Below are 23099 nucleotides of genomic sequence, written 5' to 3' on the forward strand. Positions count from 1 at the left end.
CCCAGTCTGCATTCTAATTGCTCGAGTCTGCTCCTCTGACTTCCTACTGCGTTGTCTAATTCTGTAATTTTGTTGTTAATCTTTTGGATTTCTACATGCTGTCTCTCTATGGATTCTTGCAACTTATTAATTTTTCCACTATGTTCTTGAATAATCTTTTTGAGTTCTTCTACTGTTTTATCAGTGTGTTCTTGGCTTTTTCTGCAGTTTGCCTTATTTCGTTTCTGATGTCTTGAAGCATTCTGTAAATTAGTTTTTTATATTCTGTATCTGATAATTCCAGAATTGTATCTTCATTTGGGAAAGAGTTTGATTCTTTTGTTTGGGGGGTTGGAGAAGCTGTCATGGTCTGCTTCTTTATGTGGTTTGATATGGACTGCTGTCTCCGAGCCATCACTGGGAAACTAGTTTTTCCAGAAAATCCGCTAAAAAAAAAAATGCAGTCAGATCCCTATCAGAACTGCCTTTGGATTTTAACCGCCACCTTCTTCCCTGTAAGGATGAAAGTCTGAGATTTGGATCATATATGCTTGGCTGTAGGTGGTTCTGTGTTTTTAGTCCAATTAGGGGTGGATTTTTGGTCCCTCGGTTTTTTGTGTTTCATTCTCTCAGGCCGGAAGAGTGGGTTAGGAAAAGACCAAAAGAAAAAAAAAAGAGGAGGGGGAAGCAAAGCCGCTGCGGAGCTGGAGCCGTTCTCCCTCTGGCTCAGGAAATTCCAATGTTAATGATGCCGCCTGGGAAGGGTGGGGGAGGGATCAGTGAGATAGGAGAGTAGTACCTCAGAATATAGCCAGAGTTGCTTGTCTTGCTTGGAATGACTATTTTATCTGAGATTCCCGAGAGGCGTGTCGCCTATGTGTGCTGGCTGTGTGGAGATTGCCCCCGAGGGTCTGGCCCACTGAAGCCGCGGTCAGATCCTCCGCTGCCAGTCCAAATCCTAGCGTCAAGGTTCCCCTGCTGGGACGCTTTACTCCCGGCTCCAAAATCAGTGGCTGCCTCCGGGGGATTTCTCCTCCCGCCAGCCGCGTCGCTTCGCCGCCCCCGCAGACCGGCTGGGCCCCGTCCCGGGGTTAGTTCAGGGGAGTAGGGCTGCACCCCGTGCTTGCTCCGTGACAGCACCCAGTCAAATACCTGGCGCCAGGGTTCCCCGGCTGGGACGCAGCACTCCCGGCTCCAAAACCAGTCACTGCCTCCCGGGGAGTTCTCCCACCAGCTGCATCGCCACGCCGCCCACGCGGACCGGCTGGGCCCCCTCCCGGGTTCAGTTCAGGGGGGTAGGGCTGCGCCCCTTGTTTGCGCCATCACAAGATTTATGAGTTCAGCTCCCCTGGGCCCAGATGCCCGGCGCCAAGGTTGCCTGACTGGGACGCTGGCTCCAGGGTCTGAAAACAGTCGCTGCTTCCCTGTATTTGTTCGTTTTCCGTCTCTAAATCTGTGTTTGTTGTTCAGGGTTCTTAGATCGTTATGTATGTGATTGATTCACTTGTTTTTCCGAGTCTCTGTTGCAAGAGGGATCCAGGGTAGCGTCTACCTGGTCCGCCATCTTGGCCCCGCCTCTGCTGAATACATTTTTGATGACTAACTGAATGATCAACCTTTGAAGGAGAAGGCATTGTGTTTATTTATAGAGCAGAGACTTTGGAACCAGATAGAACCTGAATTCCAGGCCCAGTTCATATACTTACTCACTAAGCCTCAGTTTTCTCATTTGTTGAATAGAATTACTGTAATGGTTAAATAAGCAATCATCTTATTAACATAGCAGTTGCTCATTAAAGTTATCTTTTTTGTCTTGAAGCAAAAGCGAAGCCAAAATATCGTTTTCCATATCTTTTGAGTGCCTGTAGTATTTTAACTCTCATTCTTACAGAATTCATACTTGCCTCACGGCTAACAGGAATTTTGCTTCCTAATGGTGTCAGTTCTCTGAGGACAGCCTTTGTGACCGTCAGTGTTTATAGATAGTCATGGCTCTTGACTCTGCTAAGTTGATCCCAACTTGTGTTAAAACAGGCAAGATACAAAGGATAATAACACTAACAGCAAACAATTTCGCTTTGTTGGAGCCTCTGTCCTCTTTCTTGAAGGCTCGTGGTTTCCCCAAGGGTTGGTGAAGTACCAGAGCTCACAAAAAGGAAGTGGTAGCACTGAAGGTGAAATGATTTCTCTGATCCTGAAGCCCTCACTTGTCAGGTGCTGTGCAAAACAGAGAAGAGCACTCTGCCCTCCACAGACTGACTTAGAGTTCTAGTAGAGTGGCTCCTGACCTACAGCTTTTCTTAGATGAGAGGAGGCTTGAACTAATACAGGTTTTATATTTTATCTTACTATCAAGGAATGTTACCAGAGAGAACTTTAGTTCTAGCTTAGTATTTCAGGAGCACTTTTTGAAAACCCATGGTTTAGAAGTGATTGAGATTAGGGAAAGAGAAGTTTCGTGTTAAAATGGAAAGAAGAAAATATTTTCAGAATATTCATTCAGCAAACATAATGAGTGTCTAATATTTACAAAGAAGACCTAGCTACATTATAATTAAAAAAATTTTAATGTATGTCAGGTACTATATTAAGTACTTTCACACACATTCTGTCTGAATCTCTTCAAAGAAGTTGTGAAGTCCACTTTATGGATAAGGAAAGTCTTCCTAGAGGTTAAGTAAATTTTCCAAGGTCACATGGTTAATAATTGGCAAAGGTAGGAATCTAAATCAGGGCCTTTCTCCAAGTCCACGTTCTACTAAACTGCAGCTGGGATTGCTTAGCTGTACGTAAATGCAGGGAGGAACCGAAGGGCCTATAGGAGAATTCTTTTAACTGAATTGAGGTACAGGCAGAAGGTAGATGGTAAATTTGATTATTCCACAGTCATTTGTTTGTACCTTTGTTATGGCATCACAGGCTGCCTTGATTTATTGTTACTTATGTTTTTTTTTTTTTTTATGTGTGTATCTGTCTCCTCCACTAGATTGTGAGTTACTGGAGAGCGGGGGCCATGGTTGTCTCATATATCTTGGTAACTACAAATTCATTTTAAAATAGACTAGACATCTTTTTTTTAAGTTGCTTTTATTTCACAGTACCTGACATGGTATCTTGCATGTAGTGTAGGTGGTTAATAAATGTTTGAATAAAGTTGAATCCAAGTCTTTTATGACCAATTGTCCTTGAAGACACTGGTGAGGTAGCCCATATCCTAGGAATTCTCCTCTTAGCGGGCCCAGCAGGAATGGCATTCAGTAACTAAATAGCTGAGAAGCCAGTATTCATCTTTCTTTTGTCCTCTGAGAGGCATCTTGGTGCTGGAGTCTTTTAAGCATGGTAAGGAGTACAAGCATATCAAGTGGGAGTTGGGATTTAGCCTGGCCCTGCCATAGCCAAAGAAATGCTGAGGGGAGACTCGTATTGGGAAGGTGGAAATAGCACTGGGTTAGAAAAACAAACAAACAAACTTCTATACCTGCCACTTCCTAACTTTGTATCTTTGGGCAAATAACTTAATGTTTTTAAGCCATAAATTCCTCACTTGCATTATAGGGATAACTAGTTTCAAGGCCAGTGCAATCTCTAATCTGAAGATGGTATATTCATTTCACCCAAGCCCAGAGTTCAGTTGAGATAATTACTGAATTTTTTCCCTAAGCCATTAGACTAATTATTTTGGGGACACCAGACAGACTGTGTGATCATCTATGGCAGGTGCCATCCTGTTAATTTTAACTCTGACTGCACCCTAGGAGACACAGTATTAGAAACACCTGGCGCTAGAAACAGGCAAGAATGCCTTTTCCTAACTGAACAGTGGAGTGCATTCATTCTGGAGCATATTAACCTTTTCTTTTGGGACAGACCAAATTAAGGTCTGTTATAATATTTCCTCTAAAGACCGTAATGTGATACTGGAGCTTCAGGATTGAAAAGTGAGATTGTCTTACTTTATAGAGCAAGTGATTTGGGCCCCAACTTCCAGATGCTGCTTTTAAGTTTGTTAGATAATTATACTCTTAAATGGTGTTGTTATATAAAATAAGAAAGCTCAGCTCTCTTTCTAGAACCCTGGAGCAAAAGCCAGTCAAAGTACCTTCACTGGGCCCAGAAAGAAGGGATTTGATTTTATGGTAATTAAAAATGGAAATTCTTACCTTCTTTATCCATGTGGCCCTGTTTTACAGAGAACAAATTGCTTTATGAACTTGGGTAAGCACTTTGTGTCTCTGGTCTTCAGTTTCCTCACTTGTAAAATGACAGGATTGGACCAGCTAATCTCTAAACTCTTGCCTCCAGCTCCACCTTGCCTTGATTTTAAGTACCAGTGGCTGCTTGATTGTACTTTATCTTTGGGACTGTTGGTCCCTACCCCAGCATAAAGATGTCGATAAGTGTAAAATAGGAGTTTAGAACATTTTGGTTCTTATCCCATTCTTAATGGTGAGTAACCCTGGATATCTAGATCAAGTGCTGTATCCCAATATGCATATTGAAAAATAGGAAGAATGAAAGTTTGTGCCTGTTTCCTAACATTGAAGTGAGTAATGGTGATGTTTGGTAAAATAGGAGGCAATGGATTAGAAAGCAAGGGACCTAGGTTCTCTACCTAGCTTGTGTCTAATTCAGTTGTCCTTTTCTACCAGTCACTAATCTTTTTCTCTGTGTGTGCTTTAGGTGAAAGTTTGCAGCTCAAGTTAATTTCTTATACAAAAATTTATACACATATTGTTATGTGACTGTAGTTGCAGTCCCTGTAATATGACAGCACACTCCCCCTTTCCATCCCACATTTCATGTGTCCATTCAACCAGCTATTCCTTTCTGCCTTTTCATCCCACCTCTGGACAGGAGCTGCCCATTTAGCCTCATGTATCATGAACTAAGAAGCATACTTTTCAGAAGTATTTTATATTTTATAGTCCCATCTGATCTTTGTCTGAAAAGTTGGCTTCAGGAATAGTTTTAATTCTGGGTTAACAGAGTCTGGGGCCATGTTTTTGGGGCTTCCTCTAGTCTCACTCAGATCATTAAATCTGATCTTTTTATGTGAATTTGAGTTCTGCACCACTTTTCTCTTGCTCTATTAGGGACTCTCTGTTGTGTTCCCTGTCAGGGCAGTCATTGGTGGTAGCCAGGCATCATCTAGATCTGGTCTCAGGCTCATATTACCAGTCACTAATCTTTTACGCTTCAGTATCTAAAGCGTAAATTATTAAAAAGCTACAGTTTATTGGATGTACATTAGGTGCCAGATATTGGTGCCTTGCACTTTATTTATATCATCTGTTATCTGCAGCAACAAAATGAGTATAAATGGGAATTTAGGCCCTTACTAGCAAGTTGTGTTGAAGATCCCACAGATAGGAAGTAGCAGAGCTGGGATTAGGAGACCCATTTTTAACTCTACAGCTCATGCTGTTTCTACAACTACACTATTTTGCCCCATCTACAATGTAGGGACCTACCATGCACACTTTTAAAGATTGTTGCCAGGAACAAATATCAGATGTCACTTTGGAAAAACCTACAAACTGGGAAAAAATTTTTGGCTATGACAAGTCCTGCAAAGGTCAAATCTCTAAAATCTGCAGGAAAATCCAACACCTTTACAACAAAAAGACAAATAGTCCAATTAAAAAATGGGCAAAGGATATGAACAGACACTTCACCACAGAGACATTAAAGCGGCCAACAGACACATGAGGAAATGCTCGCGATCACTAGCTGTCATGAATTGAATTGTGTCCCTCAAAAATATCTGTCAATTTAGCTAGGTCATGATTCCCAGTATTGTATGATTGTCTTCCATTTTGTCATCTGATGTGATTTTCCTATGTTTTGTAAATCCTGTCACTGTGATGTAATGAGATGGATTAGTAGCAGTTATATTGATGAGATCTACAAGATTAGATAGTGTCTTAAGCTAATCTCTTTTGAAATATAAAAGAGAGAAGCCAGCAGAGAGACATGGGGACCTCATACTACCAAGAAGGCAGCACCAGGAGCAGGTTGCATCCTTCGGATCTGAGGTTCCTGTGCAGAGAAGCTCCTAGTCCAGGGGAAGATTGATGATAAAGATCTTCCTCCAGAGTCGATAGAGAAAGCCTTCCCCTGGAGCTGATGCCCTGAATTTGGACTTGTAGCCTACTAGACTGTGAGAGAATAAATTTCTCTTTGTTAAAACCATCCACTTGTGGTATTTCCGCTACAGCAGCACTAGATGACTGAGACACTAGCCATTAGAAAAGTGGAAATTAAACCGCAGTGAGATACCATCTCAACCCCAGCATTACTGGCATGAATCAAAAAAACAGAAAATAACAAATGTTGGAGAGGCTGCGGGGAGATTGGAACTCTTATGCACTGCTGGTGGGAGTGCAAAATGGCACAACTATTTTGGAAAACAATATGGCACTTCCTTAGAAAGCTAGAAATAGAAATACCATATGATCCAGCAATCCCACTGCCAGGAATATATCCTAGAGAAATAAGAGCCATCACACGAATAGACACCCATGTTCAGTGCAGCATTGTTCACAATAGCAAAAAGATGGAAACAACTTAGATGCCTGTCAGTAGATGAATGGATGAACAAACTATGTTACATACACACAGTGGAGTACTATGCAATGATAAAGAACAATGATGAATCTGTGAAGCATTTCAGAACACCATAGATGAATCTGGAAGGCATGCTGAGTGAAATAAATCAATCACAAAAGGACGAATATTGTACGAGACCACTACTATAAAAACTCATGAAAAGGTTTACACACAAAAAAAAACAATCTTTGATGGTTACAAGGGAGGGAAAGGGTGGGGATGGAAAAACACTAAATAGACAATAGATAAGTGGTAACTTTGGTGAAGGGTAAGACAAGTACACAGTACTGGGGAAGCCAGTACAACTTGTCCAAGGCATGGTCATGGAAGCTCCATAGACAAATCCAAACTCCCTGAGGGACTGAATTGCTGGGCTAAGGGCTGTAGGGAGCATGGCCTTGGGGAACATCTAGCTCAATTGGCATAACATAGTTTATAAAGAAAATGCTCAACATTCTGCTTTTGTGAGTAGCATCTGGGGTCTTAAAAGCCTGTGAGCAGCCATCTAGGATACTCCACTGGTCTCAGGGAGCAAGTAAGAATGAAGAAACCTAAAGATACAAGGGAAAGATTAGTCCAAAGAACTAATGGACCACATCTGCCATGGCCTCCACCAGACAGTCCAGTCCAACTAGATGGTGCCTGGCTATCACCACTGACTGCTCTGACAGGGACCTCAATAGAGAGTCCCGGACAGAGCTGGAGAAAATGTAGAACAAAATTCTAACCAAAAAAAAAAAACCAGACTGGACCTGCTGGCCTGACAGAGACTGGGGAAACCCTGAGAGTATGGCCCCTAGATACCTTTTTAGCTCAGTAATTAAGTGACTCCTGAGGCTCACCCTCTGGCCAAGGATTAGACAGGCCCATAAAACAAAACGAGACTAAAGGGGCATACCAGCCTAGGGGCAAGGACTAGAAGGCAGGGGGGGACAGAAAGGCCGGTAATAAGGAACCCAAGTCCAGAAGGGGGAGTGTTGACACGTGGGGTTGGTAACCAGTGTCGCAAAATAATGTGTGTGCTGTTGAATGAGAAGCTAATTTGTTCTGTAAACCACCCAAAGCACAATATTTTTTTAAGAAAAAAAAAAAAAAAAAAATGGAAAATTGAATCCAACTTAAAAACAAAAAAAAAAAGGGGAGCCAAGATGGTGGAATAGACAGACGCTTCCATCGAGCCCTCTTTACAACAAAGACCGGAAAAAAACAAGTGAAACAAGTATATTTGTGACAAGCTGGGAGCCTTGAGCATCAAAGGTTCAGAAGCGGAGAGGAGTTACCAGACCTGAATTGCAGGGAGCCCTCAGGCAACATTCCCAGAGCTGCACCGGCAGAGGGCTGGTACTAGCCTTCGGCAGCAGTTTCCTCAGGGAGAAGCAGCCAGCCACACAGCCCACTCACACCTCCGGAACCTGAACAGAAGGGCACTCTCGGCAAAAGCTAAGTACTTGCGTATATTTTACCTGAGGAGAAGGGCGCTCTCGGCAAAAGTTTATATATTTGCATATATTTTACGGCGCCCCCCATCCACCCCAAAGCCAGCTTCAGTGGCTGAATCCCTGGGCCTGAGATAGACCCTGGTGAGCACCTAGAGCCGTCCTCCCGGCCTTGGGGAAGGAAAAAATTTGCAGCTGGGGGGAAAAGATAATTTGCTACCTCTGTTAACTGGGGGAGCTCAGGACAGAAGTGGCTCCTGTCCAGGCATAAACCGTCCATGGACCTTGAGCACCTTTTCGTTCTACATGGACCTGTGTGGGCCTATTTCAGGAGAATAGGCCCTTGTTGGCAAACTCCGACCATTTCAGCTCTGCGGTGGAGAGGTGGATGTTTGACGTTTGACATTGCTTTGCCTATTAAACAAGGTCCTCACCTACCCACAATAGGGACCTAAGGACTGGTGGCTCCACTCAGGTCACCCAGCCACCCACGACAGGGGTCCAGGGATAAATGGTACCTCCCAGTCCTTACAACAAAAACTTTGGGTGCCCATGGTCCCTCTGCAGAGCCCACCCACCAGCACACTCTGGGGAACAGAGATGCGTTTTCCTCAGAGATACTTGGGGGTCCGTTCTTAGCCCCCTGCCTTGTTCAGAGCGTGACCCCCCGCTACAATCAGATACGGGTATATACGCCAATCACCCCCGCCCCTCTAAGACTGTAGGACAGAGCCTGTACCACACACTTGATATCAGCTACCTGGAAACCTGAGCTGAATTCATACAAGAAAACTGAATGGACTCCTAGTCTGATATACCTGATAACAGCTCTAGCCAGCTGGGGACAGGACACCAGAGCTCCAAAGGCAAAAATAATCAAGCTAGCTCACTCAAGCAACCCATAGGGGTATACCAAAACAAAACAAAGCAAACAGCTACGACACAGTAAGCAAGCATAAACTAAATACAATAACTTATAGATGGTTCGGAGACAGCAGTCAATATTAAGTCACATAAAGGAACAGACCATGATCACCTCAACAGGCTTTCAAAACAAAGAATCCAGGGATCTTCTAGATGAAAGTGCATTCCTGGAATTACCAGATGCAGAATACAAAAGTTTAATATGCAGAACCCTTCAAGGCATCAGGAAGGAAATGAAGCAATATGCAGAAAAAGCCAAGGAACACACAGATAAAGCAACTGAAGAAATTACAAAGATTATTCAGGAATATAATTAAAAGTTTAATAAGCTGGAAAAATCCATAGACAGACAGCAATCAGAAATTCAGAAGATTAACAATAAAATCACAGAATTGGATAACTCAGTAGAAAGTCAGAGGAGCAGAATTGAGCAAGTAGAAGCTAGAATTTCTGAACTCGAAGATAAATCACTTGGCACTAATATATTTGAAGAAAAATCAGATAAAAGCATTTAAAAAAATGAAGAAACCTTAAGAATCATGTGGGACTCTATCAAGAGAAATAACATACGAGTGATTGGAGTACCAGAACAGGGAGGGATAACAGAAAATACAGAGAAAATAGTTGAGGATTTGTTGGCAGAAAACTTCCCTGATATTGTGGAAGATGAGAAGATATCTATCCAAGATGCACATGGAACTCCACATAAGGTAGATCTTAAAAGAAAGTCACCAAGACATTATAATCAAGCTTGCCAAAACCAAAGGTAAAGAGACAAGTACAAGAGCAGCGAGGGATAAAAGAAAAGTCACCTACAAGGGAGAGCCAATAAGAATGAGCTCGGACTACTCGGTAGAAACCATGCAGGCAAGAAGCCAATGGGATGACATATTTAAAAAATTGAAGGAAAAAAATTGCCAGCCAGAAATCGTACATCCATCAAAACTGTCTCTTAAATATGAAGGTGAAATTAAGATATTTCCAGATAAACACAAGTTGAGGGAATTCGTAAAAACCAAACCAAAACTACAAGAAATACTAAAGGGAGTTCTTTGGTTAGAAAACCAACAATATCAGGTATCAACCCAAGACTAGAACACTGGGCAGAGCAACCAGAAGTCAACCCAGACAGGGAAATCCAAAAAAACAAAGCAAGATTAAAAAAAAAAAAAAAAAAAAGCCCAACACAGGGTAACGGCGATGTTATTATATAAAAGAAGAAAACATTATAATAATAAAGAGGGACTAAGAAATGTAATCGTGCACTTTCCATATGGAGAGGAAGATACGGCGATACAAAGAAATAAAAGTTAGGTTTAAATTTAGAAAAATAGGGGTAAATAATAAGGTAACCATGAAGGAGACAAACTATCCTACTCATCGAAATAAAATACAAGGGAAAAATACAGACTCAGCAGAAACAAAATCAACAACAACAAATATGAGGAAAGGACAATATATAAAGAAAATCTACTCAGCACATAAAATCAAGTGGGAAAAAGAAGCTGTCAACACACAAAAAAAGACATCAAAATGATAGCACTAACTTCATACCTATCCATAATTACCCTGAATGTAAATGGACTAAATGCACCAATAAAGAGACAGAGAGGGGCAGAATGGATTAAAAAACAAGATCTGTCTATATGCTGCCTACAAGAGACACACCTTAGACTTAGAGACACAAACTAAAACTCAAAGGATGGAAAAAAATATATCAAGCAAACAACAATCAAAAAAGAGCAGGAGTGGCAATATTAATTTCTGACAAAATAGACTTTAAAGTTAAATCCATCAGAAAGGATAACGAAGGACACTATATGATGATTAAAGGGATAATACACCAAGAAGATATAACCATATTAAATATTTATGCACCCAATGACAGGGCTGCAAGATACATAAAACAAACTCTATCAGCATTGAAAAGTGAGATAGACATCTCCACAATAATAGTAGGAGACTTCAACACACCACTTACGGCGAAGGACAGGACATCCAGAAAGAAACTCAATAAAGACACGAAAGATATGAATGTCGCAATCAACCAACTGGACCTCGTACACATATACAGAACATTCCACCCAACAGCAACCAACTATACTTTCTTTTCTAATGCCCACGGAACATTGTCTAGAATAGACCACCTATTAGGTCATAAAGCAAGCCTTAGCAGAATCCAAAACATTGAAATATTACAAAGCATCTTCTCTGACCATAAGGCCATAAAAGTGGAAATCAATAACAGGAAGAGCAGGGAAAAGAAATCAAACACTTGGAAACTGAACAATACCCTGCTCAAAAAAGACTGGATTATAGAAGACATTAAGGATGGAATAAAGAAATTCTTAGAATCCGATAAGAACAAAAACACTTCCTATCAGAACCTTTGGGACACAGCAAAAGCGGTGCTCAGAGGCCAATTTATATCAATACATGCACACATACAAAAAGAAGAGCCAAAATCAAAGAACTATCCCTACAACTTGAACAAATAGAGAGCAACAAAAGAAACCCACAGGCACCAGAAGAAAACTAATAAAAATTAGAGCTGAACTATATGAAACAGAAAAACAGTTGAAAGAATTAACAAGACCAAAAGCTGGTTTTTTGAAAAACTCAACAAAATTGATAAACCATTGGCCAAACTGACAAAAGAAAAACAGGAGAGGAAGCAAATAACCCAAATAGTAAATGAGATGAGTGATATTAGAACAGACCCAACTGAAATTAAAAGAATCATATCAGATTATTATGAAATACTATACTCAAACAAATTCGAAAACCTAGAAGAAATGGATGAATTCCTAGAAACACACTACCTACCTAAACTAACACAAACAGAGGTAGAACAACTAAATAGACCTATAACAAAAGAAGAAGAGAGTGAAAAGGTAATCAAAAAACTCCCAGCAAAAAAAGCCCTGGTCCGGAGGGCTTCACTGCAGAGTTCTGCCAAACATTCAGAGAAGAGTTAACACCACTACTACTGATGGTATTTCAGAGCATAGGAAAGGATGGAATACTACCAAACTCGTTCTATGAAGCCACCATATCCCTGGTACCAAAACCAGGTAAAGACACCACATACCAAAAAAAAACACAAGAAAATTATAAACCTATATCCCTCATAAATGTAGATGCAAAAATTCTCAACAAAATTCTAGCCAATAGAATTCAGCAACATATCAAAAAAATAATTCACTACGAGCAAGTCGGATTCGTACCAGGTATGCAGGGATGGTTCAACATTAGGAAAACAATGAGTGTAATCCACCACATAGATAAAAGACAAGAATCACATGATTTTATCAATTGATGCAGAAAAGGCATTTGACAAAGTTCAACACTCATTCATGATGAAAACTCTCAGCAAAATAGGAATAGAAGGAAAATGTCTCAACATAATACAGTGCATTTACACAAAGCCAATAGCCAACATCATCCTAAATGGAGAGAGTCTGAAAGCACTCCCCTTGAGAATGGGAACCAGACAAGGATGCCCTTTATCACCACTCTTATTCAACATTGTGCTGGAAGTCCTAGCCAGAGCAATTAGGCTAGATTAAGAAATAAAGGGCATCCAGATTGGCAAGGAAGAAGTAAAAGTATCTTTATTTCCAGATGAAATGATCTTATACACAGAAAACCCTAAAGAATCCTCCAGAAAACTACTGAAACTAATAGAAGAGTTCAGCAGAGTATCGGGATACAAGGTAAACATACAAAAATCAGTTGGATTCCTCTACACCAACCAAAAGAACATCAAAGAGGAAATCACCAAATCAATGCCATTTACAGTAGCCCCCAAGAAGATAAAATACTTAGGAATAAATCTTACCAGAGATGTCAAAGACTTATACAAAGAAAACTACAGTACCCTTCTGCAAGAAGCCAAAAGAGACTTACATAAGTGGAAGAACATACTTTGCTCATAGATAGGAAGACTTAACATTATAAAAATGTCTATTCTACCAAAAGCGGTCTATACATTTAATGCAATTTCGATCCAAGTCCCAACGACATTCTTTAATGAGATGGAGAAATAGATCACCAATTTCATATGGAAGGGAAAGAGGCCCCGGATTTATTTATAAGGCATTACTGAAAAAGAAGAACAAAGTGAGAGGCCTTACTTTACCTGATTTTAGAACCTATTGTACCGCCACAGTAGCCAGAACAGCATGGTACTGGAACAACAACAGATACATGGACCACTGGAACAAAATTGAGAATCCAGGCACATAAATCTATCCACATATGAGCAGTTGACATTTGACAAAGGCCCCAAAACAGTTAAATGGAAAAAAGACAGTCTTTTTAACAAATGGTGCTGGCATAGCTGGATCTCCATCTGCAAAAAGATGAAACAAGACCCATACCTCACTCCATGCACAGAAATGAACTCAAAATGGATCAGAGACCTAAATATAAAATCTAAAACGATAAAGATCATGGAAGAAAAAATAGGGGCAATGTTAGGAGCCCTAATACATGGCATAAACAGTATAGAAAACATTATAAAGAATATAGAAGAAAAACTAGATAACTGGGAACTCCTAAAAATCAAACACTTATGCTTATCCAAAGACTTCACCAAAAGAATAGAAAGACTACCTACAGGCTGGGAAAAAGTTTTTAGCTGTGACATTTCTGATCAGTGCCTGATCTCTAAAATCTACATGATACTGCAAAAACTGAGCTGCAAAAATACAACCCAATTAAAAAATGGGCCAAAGACATGAATAGACACTTCACTAAAGAAGACATTCAGGTAGCTAACAGATACATGAGGAAATGTTCATGGTAATTAGCCATTAGAGAAATGCAGATCAAAACTACAATGAGATTTCATCTCACTCCAACAAGAACAAGGCTGGCATTAATCCAAAAAACACAAAATAATTAATGTTGGAGAGGCTGTGGAGAGATTGCAACACTTCTACACTGCTGGTGGGAATGTCAAATGGTACAACCACTTTGGAAATCGATTTGGCGCTTTTTTAAAAAGTAAGAAATAGAGCTACCATACGATCCAGCAATCCCACTCCTTGGAATATATCCTAGAGAAATAAGAGCCTTTACACGAACAGATATATGCACACCCATGTTTATTGCAGCACTGTTTCCAATAGCAAAAACATAGAAGCAACCAAGGTGCCCATCAACGGATGAATGAATAAATAAATGATGGTATATTCACACAATGGCATACTACGCGTCGATAAAGAAGAGTGAGGAATCTGTGAAACATTTCATAACGTGGAGGAACCTGGAAGGCATTATGCTGAGTGAAATTCGTCAGTTGCAAAAGGACAAATATTGTATAAGACCACTATTATAAGAACTTGAGAAATAGTTTAAACTGAGAAGAAAACATTCTTTTGTGGCTATGAGGAGCGGAGGGAGAGAGGGTGGGAAAGGGGTATTCACTAATTAGATAGTAGATAAGAACTGCTTTAGATGAAGGGAAAGACAGCACACAATACAGGGGAGGTCAGCACAATTGGACTAAACCAAAAGCAAAGAAGTTTCCTGAATAAACTGAATGCTTTGAAGGCCAGCGTAGCAGGGGCAGGGGTCTGGGGACCATGGTTTCAGGGGACATCTAAGTCAGTTGGCATAATAAAATCTATTGACAAAATATTCTGCATCCCACTTTGAAGAGTGGCGTCTGGTATCTTAAACGCTAGGAAGGAGCCATCTAAGATGCATCAATTGGTCTCAACCCACCTGGAGCAAAGGAGAATAAAGAACACCAAGGACACAGGTGATTACGAGCCCAAGAGACAGAAAGGGCCACATGAACCAGCAACTACATCATCCTGAGACCAGAAGAACTAGATAGTGCCCAGCTATAACCAGCTGACTGCCCTGACAGGGAACACAACAGAGAACCCCTGAGGGAGCAGGAGAGCAGTGGAATGCAGACCCCAAATTCTCGTAAAAAAAAAAACAGACTTAATGGTCTGACTGAGACTGGAAGGACCCCGATAGTCATGGCCCCCATACCTTCTGTTGGCCCAGGACAGGAACCATTCCCGAAGCCAACTCTTCAGACATGGATTGGACTGGACAATGGGTTGGAGAGGGATGTTGGTGAGGAGTGAGCTTCTTGGATTAGGTGGACACTTGAGACTATGTTGGCATCTCCTGCCTGGAGGGGAGATGAGAGGGTGGAGGGGGTTGGAAGCTAGCGAGAAGGACATGAAAAGAGAGAGTGGAGGGAGAGAGCAGGCTGTCTCATTAGGGGAGAGTAATTGGGGGTGTGTAGCAAGGTGTATATGGGTTTTTGTGTGAGAGACTGACTTGTAAACTTTCACTTAAAGCACAATAAAAATTATTAAAAAAAAAATGTCACATTGGTTTTGGCCACTAGAATTTTGTAGTTAAAGGGAATCCTTGAGCAACTCCAGTATAGTTAAGATGTCCTGGGTTCAAATCCCAGCTCTGCTACTTACTAACTTTGGACCTTGAATGAACTACCTAATGTACCCATGCCTCAGTTTTGTCACCTGTCAAATGAGAATAATGATAATACCAACTTAATATGGTGTTATGATGTAAAACACTTTGAATAGTGTGTTGTACATAGTAAGTATTCAATATATATTAATAGTGTAGCAAGGATTGTTTTTATTCAGCCCCCCTGTGAAACAAACCTAGAGAGATGTGATTGCTCAAAATGAAACACTATTTAAAGGCACTAAAAAGAATAAAGTTTATATGTACAGACTGTTAAGAATATTTTACCAAGTAATAATGAATTTAGTGATGAATACAGTACATATTGGTAACTTTAATCCTGATCTGCAGGTGGGGGGGTGGGCTAGAGGATAGAAGGGAAAGAGGGGGTAGAGCCTGGGATAATGATGTCTGGCAGGGCTCTTGGACCTTTTATTGCTAACATTTATTGGTTGCCTGTTACATAGACCCATCAGTCCTCTAACTTCTCCATCTTAGATTAGCTCTGTAAAAGAGTTGAAACAAATCTTTTACTCTCCGATTACATCTTTTTAGGTTCTGTTAGGTGTCTTTGTGTTGGCCTTTTCTCTGGTTGTCTTGATTAGATCCAAGACTCAGGTTTGGAATAAAATAGAACAGGTTATATGGTCTGTTTCGGTTTGAAATTTAGGGAAAAGGAATGTCCTCTGTGATTTATCCCAACTTATTAAAATTCTCTGTATGGAATTTGAGGCCCCATCCCCAGCTAATATAAAGTATAAATTTATTATTTGGTTTTCTTCCTTGGTTTATTTACTTCCTTTAGGAATTTTGATAGGTGTAGAATTTGGGCATTTCTGGGTACTGTTGTACCATCTGACACACCATATTCTCATCAACTTTTTTTTTTTAAATAAATAAATTTATTTATTGTGCCTTAAGTGAAAATTTACAAATCAAGTCAGTCTCTCGTACAAAAAATTATACACACTTTGCTATGCGATCCTAGCTGCTCTCCTCCTAATGAGACAGCACATTCCTCCTCTCCGCCCTGTATTCCCCTTATCCATTCAGCCAGCTCCTGTCCCCCTCTGCCTTCTCATCTCGCCTCCAGACAGGAGTTGCCCACCTAGTCTCATGTGTCTACTAGAGCCAAGAAGCTCACTCCTCATTGGTATCATTATCTATCTTATAGTCCAGTCCTTGTCTGGAGAGTTGGCTTCAGAAATGGTTCAATCTTGGGCTAACAAAATGTCCAGGGGCCATGACCTCCAGCATCCCTCTAGTCTCAGTCAGGCCATTAAGCCTGGCCTTTTAGAGAATTTGAGATCTACATCCCACTGTTTTCCTGCTCCATCAGGGATTCTTTGTTGTGTTCCCTGTCAGGGCAGTAATCAGTGGTAGATGGGTACCATCCAGTTCTTCCAGTCTCAGGCTGATAGAGCCTCTGGTTTATGTGGCCCTTTCTGTCTCTTGGATACCCGGGGGTGGCGTAGTGGTTAAGTGCTACGGCTGCTAACCAAAGGGTCGGCAGTTCAAATCCACCTGGCGCTCCTTGGAAACTCTATGGGGCAGTTCTACTCTGTCCTGTAGGGTTGCTATGAGTCAGAATTGACTGGACGGCACTGGGTTTGGTTGTTTTGGTTGTTTTTTTTTTTTTGGTTCTGTCTCTTGGGCTCATTTTTATCATGTCTTTGGTGTCCTTCACCCTTCTTTGCTCCAGGTGGGTTGAGACCAACTGATGCATCTTAGATGGCTGCTTGCTAGTGTTTTTAAGACCCCAGAGGCCTCTCACCAAAGTGGAATGCAGAACATTTTGTTAATACATTTTGTTATGTCGGTTGACCTAGATGTCCCCTGAAACCAAGGTCCCCAGACCCCTATCCCTGATACTCTGGCTTTCAAAGCATTTGGCTGTATTCAAGAAACTTTGCTTTTGGTTTAGTCCGGTTGTGCTGACTTCCCCTATATTGTGTGTTGTCCTTCCCTTTACCTAAAATAATTCTCGTCTACTATCTAATTAGTGAATTCCCCTTTCCCTCCCTGCCCACCCTCATAACTGTCAAAGAATATTTTCTTCTGTGTTTAAACTTTTTCTAGAGTTCTTATAATAGTGGTCTCATACAACAATTGTCCTTTTGCAACTGACTAATTTCACTCAGCATAATGCCTTCCAGATTCCTCCATGTTATGAGATGTTTCACAGATTCATCATTGTTCTTAATTGTTGCGTAGTATTCCATTTTGTGAATATGCCATAATTTTTGTTATCTATTCATCCGTTGATGGACACCTTTGTTACTTCCATCTTTTTGCTATTGTAAACAGTGCTGTAATGAACATCGGTGTGCATATATCTGTTCACGTCAAGGCTCTTATTTCTCTAGGATATATTCCAAGGAGTGGCATTGCTGGTTCATATGGTAGTTCCATTTCTAGCTTTTGAAGGAAGTGCCAAATTGATTTCCAAAGTGGTTGTACCATTTTACATCCCCACCAGCAGTGTATGTGTTCCAGTCTCTCCACAACCTCTCCAACATTTATTATTTTGTGTTTTTTGGATTAATGTCAGTCTCGTTGGGGTGAGATGGTATGTTATTATTGTTTTGATTTGCATTTTTCTAATGGCTAATGATTGTGAACATTTCCTCATGTTTCTGTTAGCTGCCTGAATGTCTTCTTTGGTGAAGTGCTTGTTCATATTCTTTGCCCATTTTCTAATTGGGTTATTTGTCTAGTAATGTCTTATAGTTTTCTTCCTATAGGTATTTTACGTCTCTGGTTAGATTTATTCCTAAGTGTTTTATCTTCTTGGGGCTGATGTAAATGGTAATGACTTGGTGATTTCCTCTTTGATGTTCTGATTGTTGGTGCAGAGGAATCCAACTGCTTTATGTATGTTTATCTTGTATCCTGATATTCTGCTGAACTCTTCTATTAGTCTCAGTAGTTTTCTCAAGGATTCTTTAGGTTTTTCTGTGTATAGGATCATGTCATCTGCAAATAGAGATACATTTACTTCTTCTTTGCTAATTTGGATGCTCTTTATTTCTTTATCTAGTCTAATTGCTCTGGCTAGAACCTCCAGCACAATGTTGAATAAACGTTCACCCATGTTTTTATTGTATATCTTAGTCACCTAGTGCTGCTATAACAGAAATACCACAAGTGGATGGCTTTAACAAAGAGAAATTTATTTCCTTACAGTAAAATAGGCTAATAGTCCAAATTCAGGGCGTCACCTCCAGGGGAAGGCTTTCTCTGTCTGTCGGCTCTGGAGCAAGGTCCTTGCCCTCAGCCTTCCCCTGGTCGGGGAGTTTCTCAGCCACAGGGACCCCGTGTCCAAAGGACATACTGTGCTCCTGGTGCTGCTCTCTTGGTGGTATGAGGTCCCCTTGTCTCTCTGCTGGCTTCTCTCTTTTATATCTCAAAAGAGATTACCTCAGAACACAATTCAATCTTGTAGATTGAGTCCTGCCTCACTAACACAACTGCCACCCCTCTTCCCTCATTAACATCATAGGGACAGGATTTACAACATACAGGAAAATCACACAATATTGGGAATCATGGCCCAGCCCAGCTGATTCACACATTTTTGGGGGACATAATTCAGTCCATGACAATGTGTACACACATACTTGCCAGTCTAAATTTTGAAAAGAACAGAAAGAATCTTTGATAGACTATCACATTTAGTCAGTTTTATAGCAGGCAGAGGCAGCCAGTACCAAGTAAAAATTCGAGGAGACTAGGTTAAATGCCACGGAAGCGAGGTTCTCACTTGTGTGACATATTGATTTTTTTCTTTATAGGTTGCTATGGTCACTGACTATGGAGCCTTTATCAAAATCCCAGGCTGTCGGAAACAAGGTGGGAGCCTATAACTTGAAATTCCCATTCTACTGTCTCTGTGTACATTCTTTGCTGTCACCCCACTGCATCCTAATTTTATAGGCTGTACATTTTTCTGACAGTAGTTTATTTGTAGACATAAATACAGACAAGTGATGACAGTTCACTTTGAGCAGGCTTTAACTCGGGAGATGATGCTATCTTATTTGGGGGAAGGGCTGGGGTGTAGCTACTTGGGTTCACCTCTGGAACCAGCTATTCCCTGGACTTCACCTGTGACCCTAGGCAAGTCACTTGGCCTCTGTGGACTTAGGATTTGGGGAACGGCAAGCTTCTTACACTCTGAGGCTCTCTAGTTTATGGCACATAAAATGGGAATAGTATTGTAACCAATGTGAGTATATACTATATATATATATATATAATGCCTTAAATTATTTTCATAAGTTGATAGGCATTTGTTGAGCATTTTTGGAGAATCCCTTTTACATCTATATTCTTACTTGTTTCTCGGAACAGTTCTATTAAGTAGAAAGGGCAGGCTCCATAGGTTAGTGACCTGCCCAAAGTGCCATAGCTAGGTAATGCCATAGTTAGAACTCCTTGTGCTAAAGCAAATTAAAGGTTTTAATGTAAAAAAAGAGCCATAAGAGTATTAGAAGAAAATATAGAAAAGTATCTGACTACATAAAAGTCAGAAATTATATTAACAAAGTTAAAGTGGGAAAAAGAATTTGCAATACATATAACAAAGGTTAATTAAAAAAAAAAAGGATAAGACAGTTCACAGAAGAAAAAATATCATTTGGTCAATAAATATATTAAAATATGTTTATTTTCAGTATTAATTAAAAAGTAACTTAAGCTGTGGTAATCCATACCATGGAATAGTATTCAGCAGTAAAAAGAAATGAGAATGGTGTATTAATAGATGCAACAAGCATCCAGTCTCCGTAGAATTATGCTTAGTGCAAGAGGCAATCCCAAAAGATTACACACAGTATGATTCCATTAAATACCATTCTTTTTTTTAAACAGTATCTTTATTGAGATGTAATTCATATGCCACATATTTCATCCATTTAAGGTGTACAATTGAATGTTTTTTTCATATATTTCTGCTTTTGTAACCATCACCACAATCTAATTTGAGAACATTTTCATAATCGCAGAAAGAAACCCTATACCCATTAGCAGTCATTCCTGATTCCCCCCCATTCTCCCAGTTTTAGGCAACCACTAATCTACTTTCTATTTGCGTGTTCTGAACATTTTTTGTAAATGGAATCATACAATGTGTAATCTTTTGTGGCTGGCTTCATACATTTAGCATAATGTTTTCAAGGTTCATTGTGTTTTTAGCATGTATCAGCACTTCATTATTTTTTTTGCCATTCCAAAATACGGTATGGATATACCACATTTTGTTTATCCATTCTTCAGGTGGAGGACATTTGGGTTGTTTCTGCTTTTTTGCTATTATGAATAAGGTCACTATGAACTTTTTTTACAGGTTTTTGTGTGGATGTAGCTTCATTTGAATGGAATCGCTGGGCCATATGTTAACTCTTATACTTTGTCTTTTTAATTGTCCTTTAGATGAAGGTTTACAGGGCAAATTATTTTCTCATTAGACAACACTCATATTGTTTTGTGACATTTCGTCAGCCCTACGACATGTCAACACTCTCCCCTTCTCGATCTTGAGTTCTCTATTATTAGCTTTCTTGTCCCCTCCTGCTTTTTCGTCTTTGCCTCTGGGCTGGTGTACCCATTTAGTCTCATTTTGTTTTATGGGGCCTATGTTTAACATTTTGAGGAACTGCCATACTGTTTTCCAAAGTGATTGTTGTTGGTGTTAGGTGACAGCGAGTCAGTTCCGACTCATAAGTGACCCTATGTACAACAGAACAAAATACTGCCTGGTCCTGCACCATACTCAAAGTTCTTGTTTTGCTTGAGTCCATTGTTTCAGTCTGTCTCATCAAGGATCATTGTCTTTTTCACTGACCATCTGCTTTACCAAGCATGATTTCCTTCTCCAGGGACTGGTCCCTCCTGATAACATGTCCAATGTATGTGAGATGAAGTCTCACCATCCTTGCTTCTAAGGAGCATTCTGGCTGTATATCTTCCAACACAGATTTATTCATTCTTACGGCAGTCCATGGTATAGTCAGTATTCTTCGCCAACGCCGTAATTCAAAGGCATCAATTCTTCTTCGGTCTTCCTTATTCATTGTCCAGCTGTCGCATGCCTATGAGGCGATTGAAAACATTGTGGCTTGGGTCAGGTAAACCTTGGTCTTCAAGGTGACATCTTTGCTTTTTAACACTTTAAAGAGGTCTTTTCCAGGAGATTTGCCCAGTGCAATGCATCTTTTGATTTCTTGACTGCTACTTCCATGAATGTTGATTGTGGATCTAAGTAAAATGAAATCCTTGACAACTTCAGTCTTTTCTCCGTTTATTATGATGTTGCCTATTGGCCATTTGTAAGGATTTTTGTTTTTTTTATGTCGAGGTGCAATCCATACCGAAAGCTGTGGTCTTTGATCTTCATCAGTAAGTGCTTCAGATCCTCTTCACTCTGAGCAAGCAAGGTTGTGTCATCTGCGTATCTCAGGTGGTTAATGAGTCTTCCTCCAATCCTGATGCCCCATTCTCTTCATATAGTCCAGTTTCTTGGATTACTTGCTCACCATACAGAGTGAATATGTATGGTGAAAGAATACAAACCTGACACACAGCTTTCTTGACTTTAAACCATGAAGTATTCCCTTATTCTATTCGAATGACTGCCTCTTGATCCATGTATAAGTTTCCCATGAGCACAATTAAGTGTTCTGGCATTTTAATTCTTCCCAGGGTTATCCATAGTTTGTTACGATCCACACAGTCGAATGCCTTAGCATAGTCAGTCAAACACAGGTAATCATCTTTCTAGTATTCTCTGCTTTCAGCCAGGATCCATCGGACTTCAGCAGTGATATCCCTGGTTCCACATCCTCTTCTAAATCTAGCTTGAATTTTGTCAGTTTCCTGTGGATAATACTTCTGCAGCTGCTTTTGAATGATCTTCAGCGAAATTTTACTTGCGTGTGATAATGATATTTTTCGATAATTTTGCATTCGTTTGGATTACCTTTCTTGGGAATAGGCACGAATATGGATCTCTTCTAGTCAGTTGGCCAGGGAGCCATCTTCCAAATTTCTTGGCATAGATGAATGAGCACTTCCAGTGCTGCATCGGTTCTTTGAAACGTCTCAATTGGTATTCTGTCAGTTCCTGGAGCCTTGTTTTTTGCCAGTGCCTTCAGTGCAGTTTCAACTTCTTCCTTCAGTACCATTGGTCCTTGATCATATGCTGCCTCCTGAAATGGCTGAATGTTGACCACTTCTTTTTGGTATAGTGACTCTGTGTATTCCTTCCATCTTCTTTTGATGCGTCCTATGTCATTTAATATTTTCCCTGTAGAGTCTTTCAGTATTGCAACTCAAGGCTTGAATTTTTTCTTCAGTTCTTTCAGCTTGAGAAATGCTGAGCGTTTTCTTCCCTTTCAGTTTTCTGTCTTCAAGTCTTTGCACATGTCATCATAATACTTTACTTTGTCTTCTGGAGACACTCTTTGAAATCTTCTGTGCAGCTCTTTTACTTCATCATTTTTTTTCCTTTTGCTTTAGCTACTTGATGTTCAAGAGCAAGTTGCAGAGTCTCTTCTGACATCTATTTAGGCTTTTTCTTTCTTTCCTGTTTTTTTAATGACCTCTTGCTTTCTTCATGTTTAATGTCCTTGATATCCTTCCACAGCTCTTCTGGAGGTATACTTAGCCATCCTAGTGGGAGTGAAA

The 23099-nt window shown here is 40.3% G+C and overlaps 1 protein-coding gene across 7 annotated transcripts in view; it reads left to right on the top strand.

Moving 5' to 3' along the window:
- ZCCHC17 (zinc finger CCHC-type containing 17) overlaps positions 1–23099 on the top strand; it is a 98516-nt gene that overhangs the window by 23299 nt on the left and 52118 nt on the right. For 6 of the 7 annotated variants that reach the window (XR_002787053.2, XM_023554463.2, XM_023554464.2 and 3 more), the window contains one exon: positions 19208–19265. The exons of the other annotated variant lie outside the window; for it this stretch is intronic. Coding sequence is in view for 4 of the 6 variants with exons in the window: in XM_023554463.2 (XP_023410231.1) it covers positions 19208–19265 (58 nt within the window). In the remaining 2 variants the exon portion in view is untranslated. The remainder of the gene's footprint in view (positions 1–19207; positions 19266–23099) is intronic. 7 annotated transcript variants of the gene reach the window in all.

This window comes from Loxodonta africana, chromosome 3 (assembly GCF_030014295.1).
Source record: "Loxodonta africana isolate mLoxAfr1 chromosome 3, mLoxAfr1.hap2, whole genome shotgun sequence".
NCBI lineage: Eukaryota > Metazoa > Chordata > Mammalia > Proboscidea > Elephantidae > Loxodonta > Loxodonta africana.